A 17,375-nucleotide genomic window follows, 5' to 3' on the forward strand; every position below is an offset into this window, starting at 1 on the left:
AGGATAGGCAGTTTCTCTCATGGAGGCTGTGAGGCTAAAACGGTGGAAACACCATACTGACTGGAGGAAAGATGAGATACAAGTATGTGACTTGATGCCCTCAGCAGATAAACTCATATTCGTTCTTGTTTCCAGCTATGTGAGCTTGCTTCATACCAATGTATCTGAAGAAAAAATCATGTTAGTTTTTCTGCTGTTCCTCCCCTGCAAATGGACCTTGAGCTTGTTTGGAGTTTCTAGCGGGGAAACACAGTTTTCATATATCCTTGACTGAAGAATGGTACACTCCTTCTATCTGGAATGATTGTCCTTTCCCCTCAAGCATGCGGCTTTGGGATGGATGGACATGGAACAGGAGGGAGGAAAGGGAAGGGGACACCTGTGTAGCCTTGAGCTTAGAGGGCGGCCTTGGGTAAGCCACTCCTGTCAGCCCCAGCTTCCTAGCTGTATTTTAGGGATAATGATAACACTGACTAGTTCCCCAATAATGTTATCCATCCTGAACAAGCAGGGAAAGGCAATAATAGGGTCAAGCTACAAGTGACGAATGACACAGGTTGGACACTTGTCAGCTTCCCTCAAGTTTTGATGGGAAATGTAGGCGTCCTGGTCTTGCAGCTTGGCTCTCCGACTGCTGTCCAATGGACTTTTCAACTGTCACTTGTCCAACATTCCACCAAGCTGCCTACATTTCCCATCAAAACTTGAGAGAAGCTGACAAGTGTCCAACCTGTGTCATTCGTCACTTGTAGTTTGACCCTATTATTGCCTGACTCTTTACCAGCTGGCTCAACAGAGTATTAAGGGGCCCACCAAGGCCATGTCCAAAGCATTCCTGGATCTAACTGCTTCCTTTGGCTCAGTAGATTGCAAATGACTGTGGGTGAAACTACCAGGTACTAATATGGATACAGCAACAACTAGCTGATCAGCACTGTCTGCAACTTTGCTCTGAGAAATGGGCTGGTAGTTTCATATTGCTACACGGGTTTGATTCTCCACTCCTCTGCTTGAAGCCAGCTGGGTGACCGTGGGTCAATCACAGCTCTTCCAGAGCTCTCTCAGCCCCACCCACCTCGCAGGGAGATTGTTGCAGGGCTAATAATAACATACTTTGTAAACCGTTCTGAGTAGATGTTAAGTTGTCCTAAAGGGTGGTATATATATCGAATGTTGTTGTTGTTGTTGTTGTTATTAACCAGTTGTCTTTGTGCAAATCTAGCTTCTGCTGAAAACCAGAACAGATTTCCCAGAGAAGAAAAGAAGGTTTTACATCCATTCAAAATCAATGAGCATTTTCTGATAGTGGTTCTCAGCTAAAATTATCATCATCAGTAGATAGACACCCAAATAATTTTAAGCTAATATTTAAGAAGTAATTCATTTAGGTAAGAACATTTTGGTGGGGAGTAAGCCCTACTAAGTATACTCACTGCTGGAGCCAGGGTCTCTGATGCCTGTGGCTACCCCCCCCCCCCCGTGTGTGCGCATTGCGTGCGTGCCACAGGCTGTGTGATGACATCATTGTGCAGTGCAAGCCGGGGCATTCGCTGGCGGATGGCTGGGGTGACGAGCGGAGGCTGCTCCACGTGCCGCATACCGCCTCGGCAGCGGCTCGTGGCTGCTGCGCCTGGCTGGGTGTGTGTGGTGGCAGCAGCGGCGGTGGCAGCAGCAGCACAGGGCTGGCTGGCTGCAGCAGCTGCGGGCCAGCCACGCCAGCTCCGCGGCCCGTGCCTCTGCCCCCGACACCCCCTCCGGCGCCTCTCCAGGGCCCTCGCGCTTGAGGCCACCGCCTACCTGGCCTCCATGGGCGCGCCGGTCCTGAGTATACTTGAGTCAAATTCTGAGTAGACACACTTAGGATTGCACTGTTTAGAGGGACAGTCCATGATGGATATCTACATGACAAAATGTGCTGAAGAATTCCTCATCTTTACAAGAATTTTCCGCTGACCATTTCATAAGGCAATAAAGTAAACTCAGCAGGTCTGGTTTGTAGCTAAACTGATATTGAGCAAAGAATCAATTCTACAGAAATAGGATAATTGCTACCTTGTATTCTCTGTTTTGCAAGCTACTCAAATTCTTCAATAGGTTTAATAATACAAAATGTTTTTTTAACGTGGCTAGCATTACCACTTGAAATAACCTGCAAGCGTATATGCTCATAGGTACAAATTTTTTTCCTGATCAGAGAAATTACCTAATTACAAGAATAACGTACCTAAAGAATACTAAACAGGTGAGCCTAGTTCTTAAAAGTTAAAAGACTTCATGTGTGCTATCATTTTGATTCTATACAAAATTTGGACTGTTGTGATTCTGGGAACTCATGTGGCATGAGCTTTTAAGCAAGAATCAATCTGCACTGGTATGGGGGCTATGAAAGATTTTGCATCACACTCTGCCTGACGCTTTGCCCGTCTCGCCTACCCACGGCAGATCCGTGTGAAGATGTGACGTAGATCAGCCTCATAATTGACCAGTCGTGTTATCTCACATTAGGATGCATACCTGCATTTTTGCACCCCTTTTGTTGATAAGAGTAACCTTTCGGAAAATCTGCTGTCGCAATGTCAGATACAAGAACACAAGTTGTTTACAACGAAGGGCTAATTAGGAACTGAAATGGAAACGGGGCCTTTGTGAACACCCACACACATGCTGAAATAGCAGGCAGAGACCCCTTAACTTTTTGTTTGAGCTTTTTTGAAAATCAGAACAATGAGATGTAGCACAACGACATTTTGGATTCCAAAGACCTGCCAGGTCTTTGTCACTGCATCACATAAAGAAAAGGAACAATAGGATCTGGGACATCACTGGTATGACCAAATCTGATCCGTTATTTAAAAGGAATATATTTCAAGCATGTGAAGACGTTTGCCGAAAAGGCAAAGGATATTAACGTTCTATTCTAAGTCAACCTCAAAGGAGAGTTTTGACAGACCACATTAGAGACTTCTTCAAAGGGCAAACACAAAGGCCTCCCATTTATTTCAAACAAGGAACTATCCAAACTGTCACATGGAAACTCATCTGTGGCACAGTTTCAGAAATTAAAACATGAGAAGCAGTATATTATTAAATGGAAAGAATCTCACACTCATATAAGCTTACAAAAATAAATGAGACGGAACCCATGGTCCAGCGAGACGGGCCAAGTTTCGACTGCAGATCACTGGCCCCTCAGACAGGAATAGGAGAAGAGCTACAGCAAGCAGAGCCCACGGCAGAACGTACTGGCCACAAATGAGCTCAGCAGGTCAGTCATACAAAGATCAAGCAGACTCTAGCCAATAAGGAGCAGGCTTGGAGGATTATGGGTGGAACTGAAAGAATCTGGAGTTTACTACAGACCTTAATACTGGACAGCACGAGGATGGTTTTATCCATAATATTTTTAAATCTCTCCTTTTGTTCATGAAGCTCAGGATTGCTCAGGGCCGGATTGAGGGTTGCCGGCGCCTAGGGCAACCGAAGTCCGGCCCCTGTCCTGCGGGGCAGGCGAATGGTGCGGGCAGCCTCCCAGCCCCCCGTGCTGACTTTTGCCTGCCCCGCAGGACAGGGGGCACGTGGCAAGCCTGCCGCCCCCTGTCCTGCGGGGCAGGTGAAAGGCAGCATGGGGGAGTGGAGGCTGCCCGTGCTGCTGCCCGCGTGCTCCTGGCAGCTGTGCCCGGTGCCCCCTCCTTGGCAGTGCTGGGGGCAGACTACTTCCCTGTCCCCCCCTCGATCCGGCCCTGGGATTGCTCACTTTGTTTTATGTTCCACCTTTTACTCTGTTAAGTAAATTAGACTGAGAAAGATCGTCTATAGCAGGGTTCCCCAACATGGTGCCCATGGGCACCATGGTGCCCATGGACACCTGTTCTGGTGCCTGAGTGTTTTTAGAAAGTAGGTGGGGCCAGGTGGAACTTTTGTCCAGCGGGGCTTCTGGTTGTCCATTGGCCATGCAGATTTTTAAGACATTGCTTCAACAGCAGCTGCCACCACAGCACGAAGATCTTTACTGCAAGATCCCCAGCCCCGACCTCTGCCTCCACATTTGGGAGCCATTTTTAATTAATTGTCCCCTCAGCACAACCCACAGCTTCTTTACCATGCTGGGAAAAGATGTCATTTTCTGGTGTGATGAGAGGGTGCATAAATGTAAGTACACTGCTGTCCCCCGCCCCCAAGTTTGGCTTTGAGTGACCTGGCACCCTAGTCAAGAAAGGAATGTACACCCGCACAATTATTCCCAATTCACATTACTTTGATGCAAGAATTTTTTTTAAAGTTAGTGACTGGAGATGAAAATAAAAGATATGTTAATTGTATATTTTAGCCATACCCCCCTGCCCACAATGGCAAATTTAGTGTTTTAAGATGCTCCTTAGTATATAACCAGTTCAGAAACTATTATCAATATAAGGCTTACTTACCATTTTTATTTCATGTATACTCCACTTTTTTCCTTAATGGGAACCATAACTGGCTTAAAACATTCTCTCTCCTCCCTTCATTTTTCTCACAACAACCCTCTGAGGTAGGTGTGAAGGTTGAGGTTTTAAATGCTGTTTAAGACGTAGTAGTATGTTGTGCAAGTTTGACCAGAGTGGCCTTCTACTGACAGATTGAACCCAAACAGCCTTCTAAATGCAGTTGTTTTATATGAGGCAACAGTGAAACAGAATTAAAAAACAATAACTTTTTTTCACTACCAGGGACAGGTCAAAGAAGGATACTCAGTAAAGAGGCTTAAAACTATTTATAGGTAACGCACAGCTTTTGCTTGTCTTATTGTAACATTTCAGCGGACAATTTTGGGGTGAACAGTTATCAGCCAAGTTTTGATTCCTGAGGTGAATGTTGGCCTTGCTTCAACGTCAGGATTCTCGCAGTGTAAATGTGAGCTGCTCCCAGAAACTACAGATCTCTAGCCAGTTTCTCTCAGAAACTGGGCTTTGATACAGCTGCAATCTCTTCCTAAAGCATTCACTACACTAGCCTGCCTTCTCACAAAAAGACAGACAGAGACATCCAAAGTCTCCTGAGAGCCAAGCTACAAGTGATGCCTTACATAGGTTGGACACTTGTCAGCTTACCTCAAGTTTTGATGGGAAATGTAGGCATCCTGGTTTTACAGCTTGGCTCTCCATTACAGCTGCAAGACTAGGATGCCTACATTTCCCATCAAAACTTGAGGGAAGCTGACGAGTGTCCAACCTGTGTCAGGCGTCACTTGTAGCTTGGCTCTGAGATGGTCAACCTACACCTAAGAGCAAACTCTGTCTCATAAAATCCACCATTTTAGCCTGCTTACATATGAGCCAAACTCTAACCAACGGGCCTATATCAGGAGAGCATTTTGCTGAGCTTTTAGATATTTTTAAAACTACTGCTCTACGTGGTGAATTGCTGGAATACCACCCTTCCCATTGGCCAGTCAGAAGTATTTCAGCAGCTAACAATGCACATTTCTTTGTTCTCTAGGAACAGAACTAGGATCAAGGGTTGATATGCTGCCTTTTGGAGAACTGTGTTCCACACCATATTTCAGATCTTGCGTGCTGCCTTGGGGAAACCTTTTAGATGCTTTACATTTTTAAGTCCTCCCTTGTAAAACTATGAAAATTAGTTCACAGCCTTCAAGAGTAAATGTATTTTTCTACTCAAGGATGTTATGGTAACGTGTCATATACTGCTTAGGTAAATAGATTCCACTGAAGCATGACACATCAGTTGCTGTTTATTATTGATGTTGTGGCATTTTCCAAATTCAGTTCAACAGCTGTGCACCCATTAAAATAATGAATTTTTAAGGCATGTTGTTGGATTATATATTACTCCCGCTCCTCTGGTGCAATGCCATGTTCATGTGATCAAGTGGTTGATGGCCATTATCTCAAAGTAGGATTGGCAAGGAGCAAACTAGAGAATTCTTTTACATTGGGGGTGGAAGTCTGACCATGGGCCCACTTGGGGCAGAAGAAATGAGCCTGTTCAGTTCACTGCAAATTGGCAGTGGCTTAGCTGAGCCAAGAGGATGGGGCCTGACTGAGCCAACACGCATAAGGCATCTTGCCTCTCATGAGGATTCCAACTCCCCTCATAAAAGAGTCTCTGAATCTGCTATTTACTGTAGGGAAACTGATCTCCGTAATTCCAGGAGTTCCCGGGTTCTACCTGGAGATTGGCAACTCTATATCCTATAGACTTCAAATCTGTTGCAAATTCCTGGAGGTCTGGGGATGGATTGTGGGTAGGGCAGGGTTTGGGAAGAGGAGGGACCACCGCAAGGTATAACACAATACAGTCCACCCTCCGAAGCAACCATTTTCATCACATAGTTGGAGAGCTGTTGTAATTATGGGAGATCTCCACCTCCCAACGAAGCAGCCATTTTCATCTCTATAGTTTGGAGATCAATTGTAATTATGGGAGATCTCTGGGTCCCAACTAGAGATGGGCACGATCAGCAATACAAACAAAAAAAAGCTACAAACAGCCCAATCTGCTGTTCGCGAACAAGCTGTTTGTGAGGCCCCATTCTAAACGAACAGGTGGTCATTGCAAGCCTCATTTGTTGCTGTTCATTGCTGTTTGTCAAGCCAGACAGTCTGGCACCTGCAATCAATTCCCTCGGCAACTTCGGCAGGGATTGTCTGAACTCTGTCTGAACTCCCGCTGTTGCCCTAGAAACCCCAATCTAAGCCCAATTTAGCTTGATAGGCAGGTCTTCCTTTCAAGTTCAAGCTCCACATTTGTTACAAGGGAGCAAAGTCCTTGAGACAGAAATACAACAGAGTCCAACATTTCAAAGTTAATTTTTCAAAAATTGTTTCTGATTTATCCAACAGCTCAAAAGGTGCCGTTGAGGAAAGGAAGAGACTCATATGTGCAATGTGATCTTTAATATAACAAAATGCATGCCATCCTATCAACTTGCTATGGATTTTGCCCCATCCTGTATGAAACCCTGAAACATCCCCTGGAACTCATACTAACTTATGAACAGCAACAGTATCCAAGTTTGCACCTGGTTTTACTGTGGAACAGATAGCTACACGAACAACACCCAAAGCCTCAGATTCTGTTTATGTACCAGGGTTGTGAGTCCTCTTGAATACTCAACAGGGCAGGAAAGGCCCCATCAATTGACTTAGTACCCAATTGGCTTACTGCCCCGTGGTCTCCTGGGGCAGTTCCAAACTGGGGTCATTCTCTACAGTTAAATCGTTGCTTTCCCAGCATTAGGTGCAAACAGAATTAAAACAGAGGATCCATACATCAGAGGCAGCAGAAAGTTAGCTGGCTGTTAATCTGTTCTGTTACTTTTTAAAAAAGTTTTAAATTTTATTTGAAAGAAAAAAAACAGTTTATTTTTCTTCTGTTTAACCCTGGCTGGCCTGAAGTTGTTAGCTGAGGCGAAATAAGACATACACACAAACGCTCTGGTCACGTGGAAAGGGCCCAGTGCATTAAATGGCATTAGTGTATATTGAGGGAAAGTAACCTCTGAATTCCCTTTTCCCAATAACCCTGGGCAGTAGCTGGGCGAGGGAAGGAAAAAACAGGGAATTGGCTGCCTGTCTGGCAGACCCTCTGGAAAAGGAAAGGGGGAACCCTAGGAGGATTTGGGTTGGGGGGGGTCTCTGCTGGCTTGAGAGCCAGTTTGGTGTAACGGATAAGAGCAGCAGGACTCTAATCTGGAGAGCCGGGTTTGATTCCCCACTCCTCCACTTAAAGCCAGCTGGGTGGCCTTGAGTCAGTCACAGCTTTCTCGGAGCTCTCTCAGCCCCGCTCACCTCACAGGGTGTTTTGTTGTGGGGATAATAATGGCATACTTTGTAAACCGCTCTGAGTGGGCATTAAGTTATCCTGAAGGGCAGTATATAAATCGAATGTTATTATTGATGTTATTATTATTATTGCTGTAGTGGAGGCTAGACAGCTGGTGTTTGATGGGTGATGGACTCCTGGCCTTTACCTGTCTGAGTGGCAAGGAGTGTGAAAGTCTTGAGTTTGTGTGTGAGGTGGTGGGGTAGTGGTGGTGGTGGTGGGGGGTCTATCCACCTATATATGTACATTCATGCCAAATCATCCACTTCTACTTTTTCGAACCACTCATGATCCTGCTCCTCATGAATCATCCTCCCAATCTGTTTACACAAGTTAGCAGAAGTAATTCGTCTACATTTTCCCTCCAGTTTGTGCCAATTACTACTATCATGTCATGACAACAGGTATATGGTATCTGTTCATAACAATATAACACCACCAGTTTCTTATTCATAACGGCAACTGTAGCAAGCAGTTTGGAAGTTGACAACCGAAACCGAAGCACAGATCATCCTGAGATCATAAGACAGTAGCACAAAGTCCATTGCACAGCACGGAGACTGCACTTCTATTCTGAATGAAAGCACAACATTACAACAAATCAACCTATAGGAAAAAATGGAACAGTAACCATGAAAGAACAGGGAGACAGTGGAGGGAGGGCAGAGCCATTGGGAAACCCTGTGTGTGTACAAGTGAGGGTAACTGTAGTACGTTTCTGTAATGTGGAATTGTCCTTTGAATGAGGAAGGAGGGAATCCTCCCTCACTCCAACCCATCTTCCTCAGCAGTTGAGGCTTTTTAAAAGAAACAATTTATTCCAAGAAATTTGTTTTTTCCCCCCTGCTGGAGCATCCAGTCAGTAGCTTCTTTAAAAACAACAACAACTACTACAATTAGTTATGGAGACAATATTCTGATTATTCCCACTAAGCACACTAGGCTTAGTGTGAAGGGCTTAGTGGGATACAACTCTGTTTAGGATTGCACTATAGATCAGAAAGACTCCTTTCCAGGGCTTTTTTTCAGCTGGAAAGCAGTGGAACGGAGTTCTGGCACCACATGGCTGGTGGCCCCGCCCCCTGATCTCCAGGCAGAGGGGAGTTTCGATCGCCCTCTGCACTGTTCCAGCGGTGCAGAGGGAAATCTACACTCCCCTCTGTCTGGAGATGAGGGGGCAGGGCCCCTAGCCATGTGACCATTTTCGCCAAGGGCGATTTAAACTTTAAAAAACACCCCCCTTGCTCCAGCTGACTGGAAGTGACGTCATTGTGCAGTCCTGAGTTCCACCACTGAGGGCCAAGCTACACATGACGAATGACACTTGAACGGCAAGTGTATTTCTCCCTGTTCACTTGCCCTCCACTCAATCCACTTGCTGTTCAAGTGTCATTCGTCATGTGTAGCTTGGCCCTGAGTCCCACCACCTCTTTTCCTGGAAAAAAAGCCCTGCTCCTTTCTACAGAGACTAACATCCACCCTAAAAATCACCAGAACATTATTTATTTGAGATATATGCTTCCTTTCAGCCTCATGGGTCCTGGAGGCAGCTAACCATCAAAAATTGAAAATTATAGATCCAATAAAATTATATTACAAAGAACAGCACTGATAAAATAACACTTGGATATATAAAAACAGGCAACAGAGAAAACCAATAGATCCTGCCTCTTCATACAATTTAGTTCAAAGTCCTTCCATAATTGCTCTGGAAGACCTGTGGGGACAGATGGACTGTGAGGACATAGTCAAGCCAGGTGCCCACTTATGATGGACAGTCTCCTGGAAATTTATGCCTCTGCCCGTCAATCACCAGCTGATTTACAAGGGAGGCAGGTTGGTGAAATGGGGAAGTGCTGTGTGATGACATCATAATAAATAATAATAATGTTCGATTTATATACCGCCCTTTAGGATGACTTAACACCCATTCAGAGTGGTTTACAAAGCATGTTATTATCCCCACAACAAAACACCCTGTGAGGTGGGTGGGACTGAGAAATCTAGAAGCTGTGACTGACCCAAGGTCACCCAGCTGGCTTCAAGTGGAGGAATCAAACCCGGTTCTCCAAATTAGAGTCCTGCGCTCTTAACCACTACACCAAAGTGGCTCTCACATACCACTTCTGGCAGGCCCTGGAAGCAAAGGCATTGTGCTGTGGCTAATTCTTTAATAATTGGCCAAAACACAGCATTTTTGGCTATGTTTTTGACCAATTGTTAAAGAATTGGTCCTGGTGCAACGTTGTTGCTTCAAGATTATACCAGAAATGATGTCATCATACAGTGAGGATGGGTTCATGTGCCCTAGTAAGTTCCTGCCCCTCCCCCAATTGCTAGGGGGACCTAGGAGCCCTAGGTGGACAATAATTACTAAAGGAAACTCATACTTTGGGGACACTTCGGTTAAGAAATGTAATGTAAGTATTCTGCTGTCATCTAGTTTCTAGTGACTTAACATCTCACCTCCAAAAATCAATGTATGCTCTTCAGAATGGTAGAAAGGACAAAGGCATCAATACTGGGTGAGATAAAGTTAGTAACATTTTCTCGATTGGAACATGTGGGTGTTTGTAACCCAAAACTCAAGATTTATTAACATACACAAAGAATGTAAGATAGCAGTTTGAGAAATAACGAGCAAAATGTTTTTGGCATGGTGAACTTGGTCTCTCTTGACATAACCTGTAATTTGCTTATTCTAAAGGTTTCCACCTTTTGATATGAGAGAATTGCGGCATTTGTAGTTACAAAATAATTCATAGTGAAGGGCAGTAAGATTTAGGTTAGTAATCTAATATAGGGACCCCTCTATCTCTACCAAAGTCCCAGTAAGTTTGGATGAAACACTTGCCAAAATGGAAGGCAGATGCTAAAGGCTAAAAGAATATCGAATGACTAGTGGAGGTGTATATGCATGTCCTGTGATATAACGATTGCCAGGATGAAGAGGTGAAACGGGCAGATTACTGGCTTCCCGTCGCAGTTGTGTATCCATTCTTCATTGCTGCCTAACACTGTCTTCATATGAGATCATATACACTGTTTCTCCAATAGAAACTTACTGCACTGAAGACTTTCTGGCATTGTTTCATCCAAACTTACTGGGACTTTGGTGATTACTGTTTAGACCTCTGGTCAATTCTAGGCACATAGCACTTTAATACTGTATAGGAAATCCTGTTGAATTACATTTTAATTATTTATATATGATGCTTTGCCTTCTGTAATCACCTACACTGTGTGTATATATATTCTCTGTTTATCTTGCTTAATTTGATTATAATGTTACTTTAATTTGATTGATTTACAATAGAGACACTCATTAGTTAGATTTCACGGCTTGTTATTTTTTGTTTATTTGTAGATTACCATGATACTCTCCCTTTGTTTACTGTTTATGGGTATCCAACAAAGTACACAATTGTTTGAAAACCTCAGGTGTTAAATCCTATAGGTAAATGCAAGGTGGACGGCAATAGAGAACAGCAGGCGTCTTCTATCTGAAGCTCCAAAGAGCCGAAGATTCCGGAAGGACGGCTGAAACTCCAGGGAGCTAAAGACTCCAGTCAGTTGGCAACGAGCCTGCCAGCTAATAATTCTGCTCGTTTCAATATTTCTTCGTCCTGGTCAATATTCATGAGTAAGTTACGATAAGCTGTCCTCTGACCCTTCAGGAGCGAGATGGCCAGCACGTCAAGGGGACCCCTGAGACTCACCGAGGGGGGGGATCTCCTCCTTCCCTCTTCTCGCTTGCTCAGCTGGCCACATACATGTCAGCCCACCCACCGTCAATGCTACCACTTCTGCCCATGTGGCTCCCGCAGCTGTTGCCCTTTCCCCTCATCCCTCCCTGCATTATCACCACTTCCACCTGCCTCGTTCACACAACGTTCCTTGTGCAAGATGCCCCTGAAAGAAACGGCTGGCTTACTCTACATTGTGTGTGGTAAACAATCTTATGTTTTTCACCCTGCAGCAGAACTAACAATAATGAACAATGACTTGTGAAGTCTTTAATATCTCCAGTGACTGAGCCTATAACCACCAACGCAAAAGACTCGTGCCTATTGGAGGGCTGATCAGCAATACAACACCATTGCTCCACACCTAGATTTCCTTTTCATTTCTAGACATAATTTAACAGTCTGATTTTGATTGACAAAGTCCTACGCATCTTAGGTCCTACATGCACAAGGTGCTAGCTTGTTCACTACTTCTCATCATACATTTATTGAAACACAACTTTTGTTATGACTCAATGTATATGATAAGCATGTTGTGAATAGAGATGGGCACGAACAGCAATACGAACCAAAAAAAGCCACGAACAGCCCAATCTGCTGTTTGCGAAGCTGTTTGTGAGGCCCCATTCTAAATGAACAAGTGGTTGTTGCAAGCCTCATTTGTTGCTGTTTGCTGTTCATCAAGCTAGACAGTCTGGCACCTGCAATCAATTCCCTTGGCAACTTAGGCAGGGATTGTCTGAACTCTGTCTGAACTCCTGCTGTTGCCCTGGAAACCCCAATCTAAGCCCAATTTAGCTTGATAGGCAGGTCTTCCTTTCAAGTGTGGAGCTCCAAATTTGTTACAACAAAGGAGCAAAGACCAGGGTGGAGGGGGGCTCCCAGCTCTGACTTTGCAGAAAGTGGAGACAGAGAGAGACAGTTGCTGTTGGCATTTTGATAGAGTGCAATGGAGCTTGAATTTTCTTTGTATGCGGTGGAATAGGGATCTACCCCTTCAAGTTCAAGGGCTTCTGCCAGGCTCTGGGCCAAGCTATTCTTTATTATTGGTACCTTTCCTGGTGCCTGCACAGGTCAGGTTTCTGGGAGTGGTGCAGTAGGGATCTTGACTTGGATGATGGCTGGAGGAGAGCCTGCTGGCCCCCACGAACAGCCAATCATGAACAAGTTCGTAAACAGGGCCATGTTCGTGGTAGTTCATGAGTCCCTGTTCGTGGATGGCAATGAACAATGAACATCATGTTCGGGTTTTTTTTCTTTTTCTTTTCGTGCCCATCTCTAGTTGTGAATGATTTTATCTCTTATATAGTCCAAATCATGTAGATGTCTGCAGATCAATATTTCGAGAGACCCCTTAATCTGAGCTCCTTTTAGAAGTCCTTTTAACATGGCCCAGCAGAGGATCATTCTACCAAATGTTAAGCAACTATGGGTTACAGTTAACAGGGAGCACATACAATCTTGGCTCTCCATTAAGCCCATCTACATAATTCACATATTTCTGAATGTGTCCATTTTATTCATATTTTGCACTTTTGAAAAATACACTGAGGTTGGATCTAGTAACTCTCTTCTACTAAGCCTTCCTCTCACAAAGTAATTCTTCTTCCACTGGAGGAAGAATTAGCAGAAGCGAGTCAGTGGAGAGTAGATTGAAGTCACTATCATGTATTATACCTTAAGCTGAAGGAAATTTTTCTTGCCTCAGGATGGAGGCTTTCAGCGACTTGAACGGGTCTTCCATTGGAGGAAGAGACACTGTTTGTTTAGAAAATGTATATACCGCTCTTCAGAGACTTGCTGTAGGTAGCTCACAACTACATTCAGTGGACATAGCTCTGGATACAACCCCTAAGATTTATGCTTCACAAAATGTATCCCAAGATAGGAGAAGATTAGGATTTAAGGACAGTAGAATGCTCTGTTAAACTGTTCCTCTTATACATAATCTTAACCTATTTCTGCCTATATCAAGCTGTTGGATGGGGTTGGTTGCAGGGCCGGCGTGCCCATCGAGGCAGGTCGGGCCCCCACCTCGAGCACTGAGGCACTGAAGGGGGCGCCAGAGGGTGCACCGGAAGTGGGAGCACGCGCTGCAGAGCTGGTGTGCCTGGCCTGCAGCTGCTGGAGCCTGCCAGCCTTCCTGCCCCACGCCACCACCATGGGCCAGGCACAGCAGGCATCCGGGGCAGCGTGCGGAACCTCCCCAGCCACCCGCTGTGTCCGACTGGGAGCACATGCAGCCTCCATGCACTGTCCCAGCTGCCCGCTGGCCAATGGGGCCAGCTTGCTGCATGATGACGTCACACGCAGTGACATTCAGTGATGTCATCACGCAGTCCGGGGGTGCGAGCACGCACTCCGTGCATGGGCACGTAGGGGCAGCTGCGGGCGCCAGAAACCCTGGTGCCGCCCCTGGTTGGTTGTAAATCACAATAAACCAATTCTAAAAACTCTCTAGCTCCACTTGAAACAATAACAGTGATGCAAGCTGTTTGGTACATACATTAAACATCTATCTCTCTTGTCAGTGCAACATGACAGATAATGTAATCGTGGGCAGCTCATCGTTCGACCTACCACTTTAATAATCAATTTAATAATATGGCTCTAGTATTTGAAGATCTGTGACTGTCCACTCCCAGGTACTCTACAAATCCAGGTTTCTACATTAGCATTAAGAACCCAACACAACCATACAGCCAACTGCGCTCCTAACAGCCAATTGCACTCTTATCTGCTTAGGTTATCTGCTTGTGCATTAAGTCTTATGAGTAACTTGTTAGCCATTTATTAAAGTGTATTGATAAACCCTTTAATTCAAAGTATAGAGAATGCTTACATATGTCTGGAAAGGCTTGGAGCTGACTTTTTAGAAGAAAACCACTGAGCTACTTCCTAACGGCTCCAATATGAAAGACTTTTAAATCATCAGATTTTCTATTCCCCTAACCAGTGCAACCTATTTGATGCTTTCCGGGAATGGTTTCAAAGGATTTAAATGGAGAGTCGGTCTGCATATTTTGAATATAAAAGGCACATATTAGTGGATTAAATGACCTAAGCAAAACAGCCTCCCAGAGTAGCTAGGCCAGCAGCTGTTCCTATGTCTACAAAGGAAATATAGAATCCATCTGTGGCCAGCTATAGTAAAAAACACAACATCTGTTGATCGTTGGCAATGCTCTGGCAGAGTTCCTAAAATCCAGGCAGCCACAGCCTTTTTCTGCCTTCTCACTTCAGACCTGAGATGCACAGACGTTGGCACGTACTGAGCCCAGCCCTTTCTTGAGTCTGTAGATTTGCTTGAGTAAGCAGACGGCAGCTCTACAAAGCAGAGCGGGGAAAGCTTTGCACATTACGGATGGATGTCAGTGTGCTACCTCAAGGACAAGGTCATACAGGGTTATATCGGGAGAGTAGAAAGCACAGTGTTATAGTTCTTTGGGAGTACTGGATTTATACGGCAAGAGGGTTTTTTTCCCCATAGGAACAGTTCTAGACAAAGGGATGTTGGGGAGGGGGGTACTTAGTGCTTCAAAATACTGAGTAAAATTCTTACTTTATAGTACATTGTAGTTCTGATGGCAGTCTTAGTGATTTGTACAATCAGGGCTTTTTTTCAGCTGGAACGCGGTGGAACGGAGTTCCGGCACCTCTTGAAAATGGTCACATGGCTGGTTGCCCTGCCCCCTGATCTCCAGACAGAGGGAAGTTTAGATTGCCCTCCACGCAGAGGGCAATCTAAACTCCCCTCTGTCTGGAGATCAGGGGGCAGGGCCACCAGCCATGTACCCATTTTCAACGAGGGCTATTTAAACTTTTAAAAACTCCCCCCTTGTTCCAGCTGACCCAAAGTGACATCATTGTGCGGTCCTGAGTTCTACCACCTCTTTTCCCAGGAAAAAAGTCTTGTGTACAATGTATGTTCAATGCCAAGAGAGAAAACAGTATTTCGGCTACTTGTCTGGAGATTTCCTTTTTCTAGCCCTAGGACTTTCATCTTCCTTTAGGTTTCAGTCACATTTCTTTTGCCCACATTCTCTATACACAAATTAAAAGTGAAGATGGTATTAAAAAAGATGGGACCCTCAAAACTCCCAAAGAATCTGACTTTGATACCTCTTCCTATTCTCTTCTCAGAATGTGTTGACACCTTATTATGACTGCATATTCAAAATCAGTCCAGACTTTGTTTTGTTGAACCATATGTGATGGTGTCCAAGATGTTTTGAATGAAGGACCAGTCAAAACTGTATTTTTTATGCGGTAAAGATGCCAGCAATTCCTCATCAAAAACTAGGATGTGGTGAACCACAAGTCTGACACGTGTTAGAGCGTTTACAGTTCAAGTGCGCATGACAAAAGACCCAACTTCTACTCAGTTCACTATATGAAAATATAACAGTTTTGAGAATGGATCCTACAGCAGGTTATACAATTGGAGAGCTCTCTTGCAAATCTGATAAAAGCATGTCTTCCCCTGCCCTGATATTTCTGAAGAGCAGTCAGATGGACAAGCGAGGTTTAGGTTCAGTGTCAAACAGATCCGCGATTTAACAGACCGTCAATACCTGTTATATTTGACTTGGTTCAAATTAAAAAAGCAACAGATACAATCTTTAATCAGCGAAACAGTGCAAGTTATTACTTGATCAGGAAAGCAAGGCCTTTGAGTGATCATCACCACTCTATTTCCCAAACATCTGCCAAGCTGGAGTTTACACAATTGTAATTTTTATGTTCAGTGAGCACCCTATTCTCCGATCCTTTATCCCTTCTCTTCTTCTGCTAGTCTTTCAAGCGTGCCAAGATGCACTCTCCTTTTTCACAAACCACTGTCAGCAAAATGCAAACCCATCCAAACCTGAAGGACCAATGCCTTACTGTAAGAGCAACGCCACTCCAAAAAGCAAGAGAGCACACACAGATCATTAAAGGTGAACTCAGCAAAACTTCCCAGTGTCTAAACTGCTCCTGTGCCCAGCGCCTTCTGCTCTATTCCCCCACCCATGGACAAAAGAGCAGAATAAAACCAAGGGGACTTACTGCAATCGCTCGTAGCCTTTCCTTGTGCAGTTCAGCCTCCGCCATCCTGGGAGAGGGAAGGATGCAGGGAAGGAAGAAATGAAAAGAGACAGAAGGAGGGAGGGGAGAGAAGAAGAAGACACTGCAGTCACCAAGGGAGTCGCCCGCTCCTGTTAAGCCCACAGAGCTTTTGGAATTAAAAGCCACAGCAGGATTCCGAGGAGGAAAGACTCTGCAGCCGGTCTCAGGGCAAAAGCATTTCAGCCACGAGGGCTGGACCGTTGCCTGCCTGCCTCCTGCCTCCCAGCTGCAACGTTGCTGCTAGCTGCATTTCATCGCAGCTTCGGTGCGCCGTTGCTGTCATACAAGCCATCTATGCGCCCTGGAAGCTGCTGAGTCCAGGGGACGGCTCGCATAGCTGCAATTGCTTTTCTTCCTTTTTTTTTTGGTGCCTTGACGTTTCGCAGCGTGTTTGCTCCTCCTCTGGGCTGCTGGGTCACAGCAAGGAGGCTTGACATCAGCAAGGCACAGAGGAATCAGAACCTGCCTGGGAGGACAGGGGAGGGGAGACGTTTACTACGGCACAGCCTTCCAAGAGGGCTCCGGGAGAGGAAGACAGGTGGAGGGAGAGGGGCGATTTCACCCCCCCCCCCCGGCGACTACAGCCAATGCGGCAAGCAGGAGGAAGCTTCGAAAGGGTCAGGATCCGTCTACATTCCCGTCTCTCTTTTTTATTTTTGATTAAAGAATTTAAAAACACGTACAGATTAAAAAAGA

General features: G+C 45.1%; 1 protein-coding gene across 1 annotated transcript in view; it reads right to left on the minus strand.

Moving 5' to 3' along the window:
• The window catches only part of LOC129334357 (paralemmin-2-like), a 154,515-nt gene extending 137,777 nt beyond the window's left edge, over positions 1-16,738 (minus strand). Inside the window, exon 1 of the mRNA XM_054986424.1 lies at positions 16,620-16,738. Coding sequence (XP_054842399.1) covers positions 16,620-16,664 — 45 coding nt within the window. The 5' untranslated portion in view covers positions 16,665-16,738. The remainder of the gene's footprint in view (positions 1-16,619) is intronic.
• Between the last annotated feature and the right edge of the window lie 637 nt (positions 16,739-17,375).

This window comes from Eublepharis macularius, chromosome 8 (genome assembly GCF_028583425.1).
Source record: "Eublepharis macularius isolate TG4126 chromosome 8, MPM_Emac_v1.0, whole genome shotgun sequence".
NCBI lineage: Eukaryota > Metazoa > Chordata > Lepidosauria > Squamata > Eublepharidae > Eublepharis > Eublepharis macularius.